General features: G+C 46.5%; 1 protein-coding gene across 1 annotated transcript in view; it reads left to right on the top strand.

Moving 5' to 3' along the window:
* The window catches only part of HEPHL1 (hephaestin like 1), a gene marked incomplete at both ends in the record, with an annotated part of 38,323 nt that extends 24,257 nt beyond the window's left edge, over window positions 1–14,066 (top strand). The window contains 8 exons of the mRNA XM_082001326.1: window positions 6,209–6,348; window positions 7,176–7,316; window positions 10,480–10,586; window positions 11,034–11,256; window positions 12,000–12,139; window positions 12,734–12,893; window positions 13,704–13,784; window positions 13,864–14,066. Of these exons, the coding sequence (XP_081857452.1) occupies window positions 6,209–6,348; window positions 7,176–7,316; window positions 10,480–10,586; window positions 11,034–11,256; window positions 12,000–12,139; window positions 12,734–12,893; window positions 13,704–13,784; window positions 13,864–14,066 (1,195 nt within the window). The remainder of the gene's footprint in view (window positions 1–6,208; window positions 6,349–7,175; window positions 7,317–10,479; window positions 10,587–11,033; window positions 11,257–11,999; window positions 12,140–12,733; window positions 12,894–13,703; window positions 13,785–13,863) is intronic.
* Between the last annotated feature and the right edge of the window lie 3,696 nt (window positions 14,067–17,762).

Genomic DNA, 17,762 nt, shown 5'->3' with positions numbered 1-17,762 from the left:
CTAGCTTCTGTGAGGAAAACCAGCTCTATCCTGGCTGAAACCAGGACAGTATCCACCCCTTATTCCATACCATTTACGTCATGCCCAGGTCCTATACTTTTCAATACATTCCAATTATTCATTATTATTCTTCCTGTCTTTTAATATATACACACAGATATCACTCTCTTAGTCCATGGGCCATCACTTAAAATGTCTATGGAGTTCAGTCAGTCCATGACTCTGGGCTTCATCCATCATAGCAGTCTCTCAGGGCAGGGCAGATGGTATGTGGTGTTGGATTGTCATCTGGCACGGTCCATATCCATGATCTGCAGGTCGAAGATGTCGATCTCGAGGGATTTGTTGGGCGCAAGCTGCTGAAGCCAGTTCTGGTTTCATCACTGCTGCACGTTGCTTGGTTTCAGTGAAGCTCATTCTTCATCAGTCTGGGTGATTCTTACTATAATACCATTGATATGGTAGATAGCAGCCATAGTAGTAATGTCATTCTGAACAATTAACATAATACAATTCAAATCATTGACTGTTTTCACCCAAAATCAAGTCTCCTTGAGGTACACATCGGACTTCCCCATCCTTCCGCATTACCCACCAAGTGCACCCAGGTCCCTGGGCAAAGGCAATCCCACGAACGGGTTTGCCTTTTCCTAATGCAGGAGTAACCCAGACTGTCTTCCCCAGCATGTTTCTCACATGCACCACAGGGACTTTATCCCCTTCTACAGTACGTAGAAGTTTTGATTGGGCAGGACCGGCTCTATTAGTAGATCCCCTAGTGTTGACTAACCAGGTGGCTGTGGCTAAATGTTTATCCCAATGTTTGAATGTCCCGTCACCCATTGCTCTCAGTGTAGTCTTTAACAGTCCGTTGTATCGTTCAATTTTTCCGGAAGCTGGTGCATGATAGGGGATATGATACACCCACTCAATGCCGTGCTCTTTGGCCCAGGTGTCTATGAGGTTGTTTCGGAAATGAGTCCCATTGTCTGACTCAATTCTTTCGGGGGTGCCATGTCGCCATAAGACTTGCTTTTCAAGGCCCAGGATAGTGTTCCGGGCGGTGGCATGGGGCACAGGGTATGTTTCCAGCCATCCGGTGGTTGCTTCCACCATGGTAAGCACATAGCGCTTGCCTTGGCGAGTTTGTGGAAGTGTGATATAGTCAATCTGCCAGGCCTCCCCATATTTATATTTCAACCATCGTCCTTCATACCAGAGAGGCTTTAACCGCTTGGCTTGTTTGATCGCAGCACACGTTTCACATTCATGGATAACCTGTGCAATAGCATCCATGGTCAGGTCCACCCCTCGATCCCGAGCCCATCTATATGTTGCATCTCTTCCCTGATGGCCTGAGGTGTCATGGGCCCACCGAGCTATAAATAATTCACCCTTATGTTGCCAGTCCAGATCCACCTGACCCACTTCAATCTTAGCAGCCTGATCCACCTGATGGTTGTTTTGATGTTCTTCGGTGGCCCGACTCTTGGGTACGTGAGCATCTACGTGACGTACTTTTATGATGAGATTCAATAGTCGGGCAGCAATATCTTGCCACAATTCAGCAGCCCAGATGGGCTTGCCTCTGCGTTGCCAGTTGCTCTGCTTCCATTGCTGCAGCCACCCCCATAGAGCATTTGCTACCATCCATGAGTCAGTATAGAGTATTGGCCATTTTTCTCGTTCAGCAATATCTAAAGCCAGCTGGACGGCTTTCACCTCCGCAAACTGACTTGATTCACCTTGTCCTTCAGCCACTTCTGCAACTCGTCGTATAGGGCTCCATACAGCAGCTTTCCACCTTCGATGTTTGCCTACAATACGACAGGACCCATCAGTAAACAGGGCATATTGCCTTTCGTTCTCTGGCAGTTCATTATATGGTGGAGCCTCTTCAGCACGCGCCACCTCCTCTTCCGGTGATATTCCAAAATCTTTGCCTTCTGGCCAGTCCATGATCACTTCCAAGATTCCTGGGCGATTAAGATTTCCTATTCGAGCCCGCTGTGTAATAAGCGCGACCCACTTACTCCACGTAGCATCAGTCGCATGATGCGTAGAGGGGACCCTCCCTTTGAACATCCAGCCCAGCACCGGCAGTCGGGGTGCCAGGAGGAGCTGTGCTTCAGTACCAACCACTTCTGAGGCAGCTCGAACTCCTTCATATGCCGCCAATATCTCCTTTTCAGTTGGAGTATAGCAGGACTCAGATCCCCTATATCCTCGACTCCAAAACCCTAGAGGTCGACCTCGAGTCTCTCCTGATGCCTTCTGCCAGAGACTCCAGGTAGGGCCATTCTCCCCGGCTGCCGTGTAGAGCACATTTTTAACATCTTGTCCTGCCCGGACTGGCCCGAGGGCTACGGCATGAACTATCTCCTGTTTGATTTGTTCGAAGGCTTGTCGTTGCTCAGGGCCCCATTTAAAATCGTTCTTCTTCCGGGTCACTTGATAAAGAGGGCTTACAATCAGACTGTAATTTGGAATATGCATTCTCCAGAAACCCACAACACCCAGAAATGCTTGTGTTTCTTTTTTGCTAGTTGGTGGAGACATAGCTGTTATTTTGTTGATCACATCTGTTGGGATCTGTCGACGTCCATCTTGCCATTTTATTCCTAAAAACTGGATCTCTTGTGCAGGTCCCTTGACTTTACTTTGTTTTATAGCAAAACCAGCTTTCAGAAGGACTTGAATTATTTTCTTCCCTTTCTCGAAAACTTCTTCTGCTGTGTTGCCCCATACGATGATGTCATCAATGTATTGCAGATGCTCTGGAGCTTCACCCTGTTCCAGTGCAGTTTGTATCAGCCCATGGCAAATGGTAGGGCTGTGTTTCCACCCCTGGGGAAGTCGATTCCAGGTGTATTGGACACCTCTCCAAGTGAAAGCAAACTGTGGCCTGCACTCTGCTGCCAAAGGGATCGAGAAAAACGCGTTAGCAATATCAATGGTGGCATACCACTTGGCTGCCTTTGACTCCAGTTCATATTGAAGTTCTAGCATGTCCGGCACAGCAGCGCTCAGTGGCGGCGTGACTTCATTCAGGCCACGATAGTCTACTGTCAGTCTCCACTCTCCATTAGACTTTTGCACTGGCCATATGGGGCTGTTGAAGGGTGAGCGAGTCTTGCTGATCACTCCTTGGCTCTCCAGCCGACGAATCAGCTCATGGATGGGGATCAGGGAGTCTCTGTTGGTGCGATATTGCCGCCGGTGCACTGTTGTGGTAGCGATCGGCACCTGTTGTTCTTTGACCCTGAGCAACCCTACCACAGAAGGGTCCTCTGAGAGACCAGGCAAGGTGGACAGCTGTTTAATTTCTTCCGTCTCCAAGGCAGCTATACCAAAAGCCCACCGGTACCCTTTTGGGTCCTTGAAATACCCTCTGCTGAGGTAGTCTATGCCCAGGATGCACGGAGCCTCCGGGCCAGTCACAATGGGGTGCTTCTGCCACTCACTCCCAGTTAGGCTCACTTCGGCCTCCAGCACAGTCAGCTGTTGGGATCCCCCTGTCACTCCGGAAATACAGATGGGTTCTGCCCCTATATGGCTTGATGGCATCAGGGTACATTGTGCACCGGTGTCCACTAAAGCCTTATATTCCTGATGTGCCAGGCCATCTAATCCACACAGTCCAATAAACTCGGTTGTCCCTCTCCTCCGCCTGGCTGGAGGCAGGGCCCCTCTAATCCTGCTCATAGTACTCGTTACCCACTTCTTGTAAATAGGAATCAGAAGTCCCTTCAAGAGGATCAGAGGTGAGATCAGCTCTTCTATTCTTTCTGGGAAGCTGCCCACTGGAAAGTGGAGCGACGATTTTCCTCGAGGAACCTGAACCCCCTTTTGTAATTGTTTTTCCTTGCAGCTCGCGTACCCCTGCCTCTAGGGTCGAGGTAGGTTTTCCATCCCACCTCCTCATGTCCTCTCCGTAGTCACGCAGTTGAAACCACAGGGTGGCTCGTGGTGTGTATCCTCTATATCTTCTCTCTTGAACAGAAGAGCGCTTACTCCTAATGGCTGAGACACTGGTCCGTATGGGTGGAGGGTAGGGCATATCCTCTTTGAATTGCCGGAACTCTCGGGACAGTTTCTCTATAGCAGAGACGCAGGCCCGTAGGGAGGAAGAGAGACTTTCTTCGTATTGCCGGAGTTGGCCAGCCAATTCATCCACCGTTGGTCTCTCTCCGTCCTTCCAGGCCATTACTGCTAATGAGTTGGCATATGATGATGGTGCACTCCGTACAAACTTCCGCCACATAGGTTGCGTGCAATTGACTTCATCTGGATCTTTGGATGATTGTCCATTGTCCAAGTCACCATAAATCACTTCCAGCACCGCTAGCTCCCTCAGGTACTGGATACCTTTCTCCATGGTGGTCCACTTGCCTGGGTGACATAGAACATCTTCCTTGAAGGGATACCTTTCCTTCACACCCGACAGGAGTCGTCTCCAGAGGCTGAGGACTTGTGCACCTTTTCCAATTGCTTTGTCAATGCCCCCTTCCCTAGAAAGGGATCCCAGCTGCTTGGCTTCCCTACCCTCTAATTCCAGGCTACTGGCCCCATTATCCCAGCATCGGAGCAGCCAGGTGACAATGTGCTCACCTGGACGACGGCTGAAATCCTTTCGCATATCTCGCAATTCACTCAGGGATAGAGATCGGGTAGTTACCAGGACACCAGGACAATGTATTTATAAAGTGACAGCCTCTCAGACTAGACTAGTTCATAGGCAGCACATTAAAATGTTTGCATCTCAAGAGTGTCTCGTAATGCTGTTGAACTTAAGAAGGCTTCCAAGTCCCTAAACCTGTGCGTGTGCTTCAGCCCTGGCTCAAGCCCATACTGATGTCCCCCAACCCCCTCCTCTCCCTTCCTCACTCCCCCCGGTCTTCCCGTCCCAGTACTCTGGTTTTCATGGAGAAGAAACCCAGGTACCTGCCCCAGAGGTGAACCCCTGCAAGAAGTGCAGGTGCAATAGGGAGCTGCTGAGCCCGCTCCGCTGCGCGCGGTAGCCCCGGCTCCCTGGAAAAGTCAGAAGGAAGCGACAGCCGCAAGGGAATCGCGTCCGCGCTGCACCGTGCTAAGGAATAAGTAGCGTGTGTAAAAGATACACGTTCCAGATCCTATTGGGTAGTGAGGTGTCTGAGACCACTGTGGTGAAAACAAAAAGAAACAAGGAAGATATTTCAAAAACAAACCTTAGAAAAAGTGGCTGGGAACCTGCAGCCTGTAAAAAGGAAGAGTACAGTGGAGGCAGTAGGAAAGATACCTGAAGAGTCGCGGGTGATGAAGTGTGTTTAAAAAAAAACAACTCCAGTTTTGTCAAAAGACTGCTGTTACACACGCAGTGTATTACTACGGTAAGCAGTATTCCTGGGGCATCTTTTGCTTTTATGTAGTATGTTGTGAGCCAACCTCACAACTCCCCTGCCAGGGGCACCGTGGAGATGAGCTGCCAGGAGACAGAGCTGCTCTCAGAAGAGGGTGAACGCTCTCCTCCGCAGCTGACGGCGAGTGTCCTCTGCCGGCAAGTCAGCCCACAGGAGCAGCAGCAACAAACTCGGCAAACCTGGAGGGCACAAAAAGGCATCCTCTGCCAGGCGCAGAAGGGAAAAGACATTCCTCGCTTTATCTTGGTGCTGGGAAAGCGTCCAGCGCCGCGCAGGACACAGCAGCGCTGCTCTGAGCGATGTGGGCCCGGGCTGGGGGCAAAGCGGCCCCCTCATGTCAGACGACGGCAGTTGGTTTGGCGAGGTTAGGCTTCAGTTATCATCTTCCTGTGGCCCACTGGTAGCCAAGACAGTGACAGCAGCCCTCGTGCTAAGCAGGCTCAGGTTTGCAGGGACAGGCTGTATCTTGGAGCGGAGGACGCGGCTGGAGACAGTGGCCAAACCCGCTCTCAGCTTTAACTTCATCCCTGCTCTGACGGCTCTGGTGGAGGATTTGTGTTCCCAAAGGTTTGTGGTGAGTGCAACATATCCCCAGCTTTACCTGTTTGAAGAGGGTGTGCGTTTAAGTGAAGATTATCACTACTATTATTTGCTGTTTAAAACCTCTTGCAGCACCCAGGGCTTCACATCAATCAGCACGCTGGCCCAAGCCATATATTCTCACCGCAGCTATTGTGAATAACACAACAGTTACTAGTCTTTAGAGGTGCAAGGTTTAGTGCTTTGAATTTTGCCTTTTTATTTTGCAGCTATGGGCATATTTTCCTGAGCCAAGCAGAAGATCTGATCGGTTCAAAATACAAGAAGGTGCTTTACAGGGAGTACACAAATGGCAACTTCACGCAGCGCAAATTGAGGATGGAAGAAGAGGAACACTTAGAAATCCTGGGCAAGTAGCTCTCACGGCTCACAGAGCGAGCCTGTTAAGTGAGAGGATTGTTTTGCAAAAACTAAGAGTTTTACCAGCTTTGTTGACATAGAGAAGAAGGAACACTGATGCCTATTCCAGGTTATCCGTGATTTTACACCCAATTTGTACAATTGCTGAGTGTAAAGATGCTTTCCAAATTAGAAGATTCATTCTCAAAAACGTAATAAGGAGTTTCTTAAAGAGTGCTAACAGGGAGGATGCAAAAATGGCATTTCCAGGGTTCACCTTAACTTCAGAGCATGCAATATGGGGGAAGTCCTTGTAGGTAGATTAAATTATTAAGGGGCTGGATTGGTATCTGAAATTGGGCAAGACAAAATTTTACACATGTCAGAAGATAACCATCAGTTCATGTTTTTTATGGGATGAGAAGTGGGCAACAACCACACGTAAAGTAGTCAACATTGTCTAGGAATATATTTGTCATTTCCTTTTTGCAGTGCAAAACTAAAAAAATAGTTTAAAAAAAAGCCATTACTAGTTTAAGAAATAAAATTTTGGGAGATACAAAAACTATCCACAAATGTTTTCCTTAAAAACAAGCTGTCCAAAGACCTGTCTCCAGATCGAACAGTTCTTCTCATTGACTGAAAACAGATTATTTATATATATGGAGTTTTTCATCAGCTGAAAAAGCAGACTGGTTTTGATGGCTTTGCTGGAAGAACAGAAAAGCCTGAGGGTTTTGAGAAAGACTGTCGATCCTTTCCTAGGCCAAGCTACTGGAAGTCTGTTAAAATTCAGAAAAGCAGCATTAATCAACAGTATCTCCTGTTTTAATTTAGGGCCGTTACTCCATGCCGAGGTTGGTGACTCTGTACTGATCGTATTTAAGAACAAAGCCAGCAGGCCTTATTCAATAAGTGCACATGGTATAGAAGAAGTGGGTTGTGAAGAACAACCTGAGACACCAATCACCCTCCCTGGTAAGGCTGGTTTTTTTTGTTTTGTTTTGTTTTTTTTCTTTGAGCTACAAAGGCTGTATATAAAAGCATTTTTAACATGTGAATGAAAATCCCTCTTTCAAGCTTATGCATACCTGTATGTTCTTCCAGGCATAATACACTCAGCCTTTATTCAGATACAATTCTGTGTATGTACATGTAGGCTCTTGATCAAGTGAGCATGTTCAAGCAGAGAATGAACCTTTGTTCCTATCAGGGGTAGAAAAAGGAATGTAGTATCACTGGACAACCTCCAAAAAAAGCAGAAGCAGGACCATAATCATGGCAAGGGAAGTATAAGCCAGCGCTGCATTTGCTCCAGACTGTTATTAACAACGTTTTAAAAAGAGAACTACCACTCAGAGAAACTCAGTGGCAGAGTTGCAGTTGGCAGTGTTAACTCTGCCCCTCTCTTAATCTGCACAGAATTGGCATATGCGTTCAGAGCTGATGCATAACATGCAAAATGTCACTGTCACATGATTTTAAAGTCTTTGAAGTGTACCAAATATGCCTCAGTTTCCATTGAAGAAAACAGGTCTCACAGCACTGAAACTTTTCATATAGAAAAATACCTGTTAAAATTTTTGTAGTTTAATTTTTATCTTGGATTTTATATTCTAGTAGGAAGCCAAACACATGCGTTATAGTCAATCCAAAATGTACGTACATTTCTTTCCATGACCCATGCCATTTTTTTCATGGTATTTGTAAGCTTCGGTGTGAAAGTAAAGGAAAAGAAATTCTGATGTACTAAACCTCTCTGGAAGCTGAAATCTCTTTGCTGTAGATAGTTATATCAATACAGTACAAGCACACACAAATTCGTGGCCAAACGTGAGCCAGCATCTGCCTTGCTGGAGTTTGATGAATGAATACCTGTGGTTAATATATGAAAAAAAGTCGTTTATATGATTCCCTTGTTTTGTTTTTTGCTCCATGATGTTGTTGATGCTGTTTTGTTGATAGTCGAGGTGTAACACTGGGAACGCTACTGTCATGTCTCCTGTGTCCACATGGGAGCAGGCTTGGGATGAGTTAGACGAGGGAAGATGCCTGCGTTTGACAATGAGCCAAAGGAAAGGACTCTTCAGCAAGATCTAAGGACAGACTTTTCCTTAGGAGTTTGGAAGCAGCGGTTAACAGGCAAAACAAGTCCCTCAAAACAAGAATAATTCCTGGACACTTCAGTCCCCACCATCATCATCTCGAAATCTTTGCTGTCTGTCTTCCTAGGCCAGGCTGGACCGCTTATCCCAAGCTCCCCAGAGCCCATCTAGTTCTACTAAATCCTGAACCAGTCATGAGTCAGATTTATGTCCTGCTAAGTTGTGCTCCCAAGAGCACTGCCAGTTCCTAAAGAAACTGTGGGTGGCATGGTAAAGAGATGCAGAGAACAGACCCATAGCAGTCTAAGCCAAAACAGCTCTCAGCTGCCACAGCTTTGACCTTGCCTATCTGTTCCTCCATTTACCCAGCAGCAAAAAAGGAGACAACATCCATTTTCTTCTTATTTATCAGTCTTTTCAGGGGTTATGCTTCATCTGCACTTCAAAGATAGGTCTTTGATGCCATCCGAAGTGTCTCAGGTTTTAAGCAGAGTGGAGATTTTTCCATCTACAGCCTCCAAACAACCTGAAGTAAGGAGTAAAAAGCAAGGAAGTGGTGAAGGACCATGGTCAGGCTCTCTTCTCGCATCAGCCCCTCTAAAAAGGGGTGGTTAGATATATAGGTTATATATCTAATATAGGTTAGATAAAGGTGGATGACAGACTCTTCCCTGGTGTATGTCTCCAAGACATGAATGCTTCTGAGATTGATGGGTTTCTTGACAATGTTTTCTGTCCTGTTAGTGTAGTGTTGTGTCTTGAAAGCCTTTCTGACCTCTGCGGAAGTGCGTAAACCCATGCTATAATGAACAGAAGGTGCTTGTCCTGTAAAATGAAATGATATTGCAACATTTAGATGAGACTCATCTCATATAGTATGATATTTGAGAGTCACTGTTTCTATTTTTGTAGTTATTGCCATACAATAAAACCCACTATTGCATGATCCATCAACACTGTATAGTGGCTGAGTGGCACAAAACTAGGCTCAGTCACTTCACAACCATTTGAGCTTGAAAACTCTCCTTTGCCCTGATGCCCACAGCTGTTGGCAGCTATTGGCTTGCAGCTGTACTAAGACCACGGCCAATAGTTCTGTGATTTCCTTGTTTTCCCCTGAATGTCCAGCATGTCCCCAGCTGTTCTCAGGTTTTGTCACCCTGGAAGACTTTTGGGCCAGAGACTGTCTGGTTCAACATTTCTCTACCACTTAAAAGGGCAAGGTTTTGACCACATCTTGGCCTTCTACCCTCTGTAGTACCAACAAAAAAACAAAGCAGGGAAACACAACACAAACAGTTCATCTGAACGTAGGTGTGTTTGTATTCAGTGTAGAGAACTGAACCTCAGCCAAATAGATAACTTCCCCATCAGACTGTTCTTTTTTTTTAAATCAGAGGGCAGGGAATCTCTGCTCAGGGATGACGTGGCCCAGGTGATGACTTTTGGGAAGGGACAGGGCTTCTCTGGTAATTGCTGGGCAGCAGGGGCTTTTTGGAAGAGGAAAGGACTCTCCTGTTGCTCCCAGTCAGCAGGTCGGTACACACTCAGCTCTCCTTTCCTGGCCCAGAGCTCATACACTGCTGTAGCACTGTCTGCAAAATGCCAGTGGCAACTGCCACATCTTTGTGCTCTTTTCAACTGAGAAAGTCCGAGAAACATTTTTTTGGAACTTGGCTCCCAACATCTTCAACTGACCTTAAGCATCGGCATACGAGATCGTTGACCTGCTACAAGTTTTGCCCAAGGAGAAAGATAAAGAGTCCTATCTCCCAGCTTCGCTCTTTGGGGTGCCACTGTTGCCAGCATCATTTGCAGATCTCCTTTTCTGGGGGCTATTTGCCTTCATTTACACCACTGGAACCTCACTGACTTCCTGGAAGGCAGAATCACATCCACATCCCATTGCTCATGCTTCCACAGATAGTTTTGATGCAGATCATTTTTTGATAAGGAAGGTAGCAGATCTCAGTTACGTGCTATTCAAAGCCTCTAATACCCAGCTGCTCTTGGTAAAATCGTTCTCTCTGTTTCAGGGGAAATAAACACCTACAGATGGAATGTCCCAGAGCGATCCGGTCCTGGCAAAACAGATCCAAACTGTATCACTTGGGTTTATTATTCAACAGTGAATTTTGTAAAGGTAACTAAGAAATGGTCATTAAAGATTACCTTGCTTTGGCTAAAGCATCCTGCATTGCATAATGTTTCTGAAAGGATACCGCTTCTCATTTATGTGAAGACCATAGGCTAGAAGAACAATTTACAGAGCTAGATGCTTTGTTCTTTGATAACAGTTGCACATGCCTGAGTAATTTAATCTACTGAACTCCCCAGGGATACAACATGGTAATGTGATTCCTTCCTTAAAGAATAGTTGAAGGGATTTCGGGTGAAGGCAAAACATTGCTTTGGTACATTGACATAGGGACATGTAGAGAAAGATACCTCTAGTCAGACAGAGTAATGATTTTTTCTCCTCTGATAGGAAAATGGAATTTAATCTTTATTTAATCTGTAGTTAATCTGTATCTATTTCATAACTGAATGAACTAATAAATTTGTAATGTGTATATTTATTTTATTTCAGGACACATACAGTGGTCTGATTGGGCCTCTTGTAGTTTGTAGAAAAGGAATTCTAGATGAAAGAGGTCTAAGGAAGGACATTGATCGTGAATTTACCCTTCTGTTTATGGTGTTCGATGAAAATGAATCCTGGTATTTGAAAGAAAATATTCAAACATACCTTCATAAGAATCCTGATGATTTTAATTCCACTGAGAACTTTGCAGAAGGCAACAGCATGCATGGTATGTAGAACTTGTTGGCAGTAGCCAAGAGGACAGAGGTTTATTTTTCATAGCCCTTTTAGGAAGACATTGGACTTAGCCTGCAATTGCCCAACCACGTGACAACTTCATAAGCTGCAACTCTGGAAACAAAAAGATTTCATGAGGCCCAGCCAAGACTTTTTTTTACAAGATAGTTTAATCTAATACTCCTGGGAAGAGGCTGTCCTGCCAGACTTCCTTGTCATTTGGGAGCTGCGTTCCTTGCAGGCTTGTTTCGTAGGGGCGTAGGGATGACATTTTAAAACATTGGCTATAGTAGCAACCAGCCCAGGAGCCAGGCAGAACAGACTGGACGGGGGCAAGGACAGCCCTGGCAAAGCAAACTTCTCTTTCCACAGATGGTACCCATTTCAGGCAACAACTCCCATTCTCTCTTTTTCCATGTAGTTTCTCACCATAAATCCTGTTTGTTCAGGAGTTTGATCTCAACCAGTAAAAAACCTACCTGATGCTTTTCAAGACAGAAAAAAAAGTTTTGCTGTGCACTTAGGTGATTTGGAAACTGAAACAAAAATGTACCTGTCTCCCTGCGGTGGCAGTGGTCACTATGGAGAGCTCTTGCCCTGGCCATGCGCGTGGGTCCCCTCTGCCTGGGCACCCCTTGTCCCCGGAGGGAAAGTCTGAAGGGTGCCTGAAGTGGAGGTTATCGTCACCCGTACCATGGCCAGTTACTAATTAGTCCTATTTTGTCATTCTTCCAGCGATCAATGGGAAGATTTATAACAGTCTCCTGGGTCTAACGATGAATGAAGGCGATAGGACAAACTGGTACTTGATAGGAATGGGCAATGAAGTGGATATACATACAGTCCACTTCCATGCACAGACCTTCATCTTTAAGGTTGGTAAAAACAATCAAAGTAAAATGTTTATAGCGTGATGGGAAATTTCTGAAAAAAAATCCAGCTGCTCGTTTTGCAGCTTGGGCACATAGCTCTGGGCGGATGCTGAGATCAGTGGGAGTTTTGCATGTGAAGGAAATACAAAATGAATGATGTCCTTGCAAAGCTTTTAACACTCTGAGCCTGTTATGAAACATGAATAAATGTCACTATTAGAGGAAATGGTTAGGTGGGTTTAAATATATGTTAATTCACAGGGATATGGGAAGATGCAGGGAGGAAATCAGGGAGAGTTATGCTTGCTTACAATATGGGTTTATGTTGTGACAGCTTGACACTCTGTCTTTCAAAGAAACACCTATGCTCAACCAGCACTTGAAGTCCTTAGGAGGGGTCTCCTGTTGTTAAATAATTAATTGATTACATGAGGGGTGTCCACAGACCTGAGTTTCCCTGTGTGAAGGACACTAGAAACATATAACGAGAAGCATTTGATCTGCCTTGAGGAGCTGAAAGTCTACTTGGAATATTTCTGTGCCCATGGTGGGTATTTGAGGCAAGACTCTTACGATGCCGGTTTTGCCTTGCCACAGACAGATAAGGACCACAGAGGAGACGTGTACGACCTTTTTCCTGGGACTTTCCAGACAGTTGAACTTGTAGCAGAAAACCCTGGAACATGGCTTCTGCACTGCCATGTAGCCGACCACATCCACGCTGGCATGGAGACGACCTACACCATCAATAAATCAGGTGCAGTATCAGAAACATGTGCTAGGACTTGGAGGTGGTATCGCAGCAGATCAGATGGATGGAAGAGAGCTAACGTCACCGCTGTAGCCTGCACGTTGGTGCACTTAACATCTGGGTCCTGCATCTCCTGCCTGGGTCCCCACTGTGCTTGCTACACTCCTCTGCAAGGGCTGCAACAAGCACCAGCAGGCACACCTTGTACCTGTAACCCTGTAGCAGCAGGTTGATAAAAGTAATGCCAAACCTAGCCAAAATACTCCTTCCTTGGACAAGGTGAATTTATTTTGCAGAACATATTTGTTTGGGCTGTGAAACTTCAAATGAACAAGCAAATGCAGAACTGAATCATAGAATCATAGGCTGGTTTGGGTTGGGAGGGACCTTTGAAGATCATCTAGCTGCAACGCCCCTGCCCTCGGCAGGGGCAACTTCCACTAGATCAGGTTGCTCAGAGCCTCGTCCAATCTGGCCTTGAAGACTTCCAATGATGGGGCATCCACAACTGCTCTGGGCAACCTGTTCCAGTGTCTCACCACCCTCATCATAAAAAATTTCTTCCTTATGCCCAATCTAAATCTACCCTCTTTCAGGTTAAAACCATTACCCCTTGTCCTATCACTACAGTAAGTAGTGAAATAACAGAGATGCCCATGGAGCTGCCCAGAGCAATAGCTGTGCTGATCTAATCAGAATTTCTGTTCAGATCAACAAGGTAGAAAGAATTAAATAAAATCAGGGCTACTTTTCCAGAAGACAAAAGGTGTTTATTAAGGCTTTCAACTTAACTATGCTTTTTCTACCTCCATACAGAGCAAGAAGTTCCTTCAGAAGGAGGACTCACAACTGGAGCATACAATACAACTAGTGCAAAAAATAGGACCACTGTGAAGGGTAAGGATTTTTTAAAATGTCATTCAAAACTCTTCAGATTTATGCATAGATTTCTTATGAACTACTCTTCTTTCAACAGATTATGACAGCAAAGGGGGCAATTTTTTTGGCAAAACTTTGAGTCCTGGAGAAGCCAGCCTGATACTCGCAGCCTTTTTTTTCATTGGACTTGTTCTGCTGTCAACAGTATTAACCTTCTTCTGCCTCATCACTCGCCAAGGAAGCAGGATCCATTACAAGGCTCTGCACGACAAAAGTGCACTTCTAACAGATTCCCTGTAAATCCCCGCTTTTAGCATCATCCACAGAGCCGCACTGGATTTCATGACATGCTGCTAATAAAACTGGAGCAAGACATATGCTGACAGTCCTACCCCGTAGCCAGCACTCACAAGAGTGAACATGAGCTGTAGGGTTCAGCTCCGAGCGCCACGTACCACCCACCACCGTTTCCACTCCTGCGGAGTTCAGATGAGCTTTGCCCAAGATCAAATTTGGCAACCGAGCAGAGGAGCACACCTCTTGGCATCAACATGGGCTGCACAGGATTTCCACGGGAGTACGGAGCGGGCAGCATGGCATCCATGCACTCTGTGCAGAATCACGGGGTTCACGCTAGGGAATAAATACCACCAGGGACTGTTTTAAGCATGCCGGCTTCTGAAGGAGCAGGTGTCACTGTGGAAGTCTCCACAGTTTCCCAAAGTCTGGCTCAATGAATTCACTGACATTTAAGCAATTATCCTTTTTTTGCCCTGTTAAATGAGGAAACTGGGCACTGGGGACAGATTTTTAAAGGCATTTAGGGACCTACCAACATATTTTGGCACCTGATGGAGTTCAGCTGTGCCCCTGCTGTTAGTTTCTAACAGCTTTTGTTAACTCCTTTAAAAATCTAGCCCTGAGCAGCCTCCAAGAACGTTAGTTGACTTCGTAATTGCTGCTCGTTGTGGTCCTGATTCTGTACCTCTTCTTTGCACCGATTAGTGCCTCACTCCCTAGCTGTAACGAAACCACCAGGAGGCTGATCCCTGCACTCTGCGAGGAAGACAGGCAGAATCAGGCCATGTTTAGCGATACTTGAATGTTTATAGCTCACTTTTAATTAGACTGTGCTCATTCTTGCCTGCTCACATCAGCTACAGCTCTTGCAGAGGAACTCCAGAACAAACACATCTGTGAAGCTGTTTGTCCAACTTTGATTTTGAATGTAAATTCAAGTTGCTGGGTTTATTTTTTTTAAATTTTATTTTTTCCCAGTTCTGTATTTTGAAGTATGTTCAAATGTAGGGAAGTTTACTGCTCATCACTCTTACTGTAGCTTAATGTTGTCCTGGATTGATGTCCAGTTGACCAATATGTTGAAGTTTCTTGGATGTTTCTCAGTTATTTCTTGATTCCTTGTTTTCCCCAGTCATTTAAGAGCACACACATGAGGTAGAACTGCAGGACTGAGCCCAAACAGGAGTTACACCGTAGCAATAAACACTTCCAGACTCCTTCTCTAAATCTTCTCTTTAAGCTGACAAAAACAGATGCTCTACACCCTTTCATCTTTCTGTTTTGTAAACATTAAAATTGAGGTCTCCTGTTCTGTGCAAAGCCACTGTCTGTCTGTGCAGAACATTTGGTCTCTGTATACATACAAAATTAAAGCCTTTCACCTAAACATACACTGTTAATAAAGGAAATTATTTGGTACTTTCCTTTTAGAGTAGCTAATGTGTCTGGTTTTTTAGGAACAGAATCATAAATATCTTTTGACCATAGAAACTAGCCAAAGTGATTACAATGATAATAAAAATCTGGTTATTTGTACAAACCTTCTGGCACAGTTAATTTCATCTGGCAAGCTTCTCAGCTGGATGGCAGTGTGTAACAAGAACGAAGCCTCCAAAGGTCCTCAGGGCCTCAGGATGTCACCGCTGCTTGCCCTGGTGACACAGCCTGCCATGGAGAGCGTGAAGGATCACAGAAAACACAAAGCATTGCATTTAACATCACCTGCCTGGTGCAGGCAGCCCTGTGGCCAGCCGTGCCCCGACACCTGTGTTGAAGGACAGCATCTGTGTTGGGCTGAAGGACCAGCGGGAACAGAGGGCAAGGCAACAAAATGAACAAAGGAAGAAAATGAACAAGTCACCAGGACAGGTGTGCTCTCCAGAGAGTGGTCCAGGCCCTCGAGTAGGAAAAATCTGGATTACAAACTTGGGTAGCAGCTGGAAACTGTCCTAGCACCAAAAACCTCAAAAGGTGACAAATGCAAGATCAGTCTTTACAAATTTTGCAGAGGAATAAGCAGCTCTGACACCCACACAACACAAGCTGGATGAAACTGTTAAAAAAAAAACAAGAAAAGTGTCCAAAGGAACAAAACAGATCATGGAAGAATCAATGCTTTTTTTTGTTCTTAAAGAAAATTGTGCCTCAGAGAGGTTTTTGAAGGATTCAACATGTAGATAAGGGGCTTTGATGAATATAGCCTGTTGACATTTCCATAGGACATTTGAGAAGGTCCTTAGATAAAGTTTCTCAAAGAAATGAAATCATCTTGGGATGAGAGGAAGGGTCGACGGAGGCTAAATAACTGGCCAAAAGACAGAAATAAATGGCCAGATTTCATGTTGAAAGTTGCCCATGGGGTGCTGCAAGAGCGTTTGCTCTTCATTATTTTTTATAAGTGGTGTGAAAAAGGATGACCAAGTTGAGTGACGATCATAAGTACGTGTAGCATGAAAAATGAGTGATAAAATGGTAAAATTTAGTACTGATACAATTACAGTAGTACTTGTGGAAAAAAGCAATCCTAGCCCTATGTGCACCTTACTGTCTGAACAACCCAGAAATGGGATCTTATTTGTAATAGTTTAATGACAACATTAGCTCAAGTGCTTTCTAGTGGGCAGAAAGGCAACCGAATACTAGGAATCAGTAGGAGTTAAAAGGAGAGCAAGACAGCAAACAGCCCCATTACAGAAATGTCTGGGGCACCTGCACCTTGAATGCAGCGTGGGTCAGATCTCCCAGCCCCATCCTGGAGGGGACACAGCAGCACAAGAAAGAACAAGAAAGGGAACCAGCGTTGTAGAACTGTTTCCATGTGAGCAATGATTCCCTTGGACTGGGACTTGGAAAAATAGAAAGGACAAATGAAAGCAGATAGGGTAGAGGTTTTATAAAGGGAAGACTTGAGTGGAGGAGAGAACAATTTGTCCCTTTTGGAAGAAGTAGTATGAGCGAGGGGAGCACGACATGCACGGCCCGGCGCAGGAGGAGGCTCGTGACAGGACGGACAGTCACCTCTCTAACTCCTGGCCTGAGGGGGGTGCGGATGCTCCGAGCTTACAGAGGTTCAGAAAGCAACCCGAAAAATGTAATGGAGAAAATAAATTAAGGGTTATTAAAGGTGAAGGCACCCCACTGACCCCCACAAAAAGGGACTTGAGATGTGGCGATGGCGACCAAAGGCTTTGAAAAGCCGCAGCACGCGGTGCTCGGTAGATGAAGGGCCTGGAGCATCCGCTAGACGGGGCGGGGGGGAGGTGGCCCGGAGCGGGCAGCCTGAAAGGAGGCGGCCCGGGGTCCCTCACGCCAACACCTGGTGGGGGTGCAAGCGCAGGTGGAGCCAGGCCCTGCCCCGCGCTGCGCACCCGAGGCCCAGCGGCGACGGGCGCGAACCGCGGTACCGCGGGTCTCCATCCCCGGGGGCGCCTGCCACGGCCCGCGGCCCCCCGCCCGACCCCCGCCCGTCCTGGAGGGGCCGACCCAGCCCGCATCGGGCACCGAGGGCAGCCGCCCCCGCCTCCCGCCGGGCGGGGCCGCGCGGGGCCGGGCCGGTCTGTGGGGGCGCTGCCGAGCCGCGCCGGGCGGGGCCGGGCTGGGCCGCGCCGAGCCGAGCCGGGCCGGGCCGAGCTGTGCCGAGCCGGGCCGAGCCGAGCTGTGCCGAGCTTGGCTGTTCCGAGCGGGGCCGGGCCCGCC

The sequence above is a fragment of the Phaethon aethereus genome, assembly GCF_964289735.1.
Source record: "Phaethon aethereus genome assembly, chromosome: 1".
Lineage (NCBI taxonomy): Eukaryota > Metazoa > Chordata > Aves > Phaethontiformes > Phaethontidae > Phaethon > Phaethon aethereus.
This window is presented reverse-complemented; position numbering and strand designations above follow the sequence as displayed.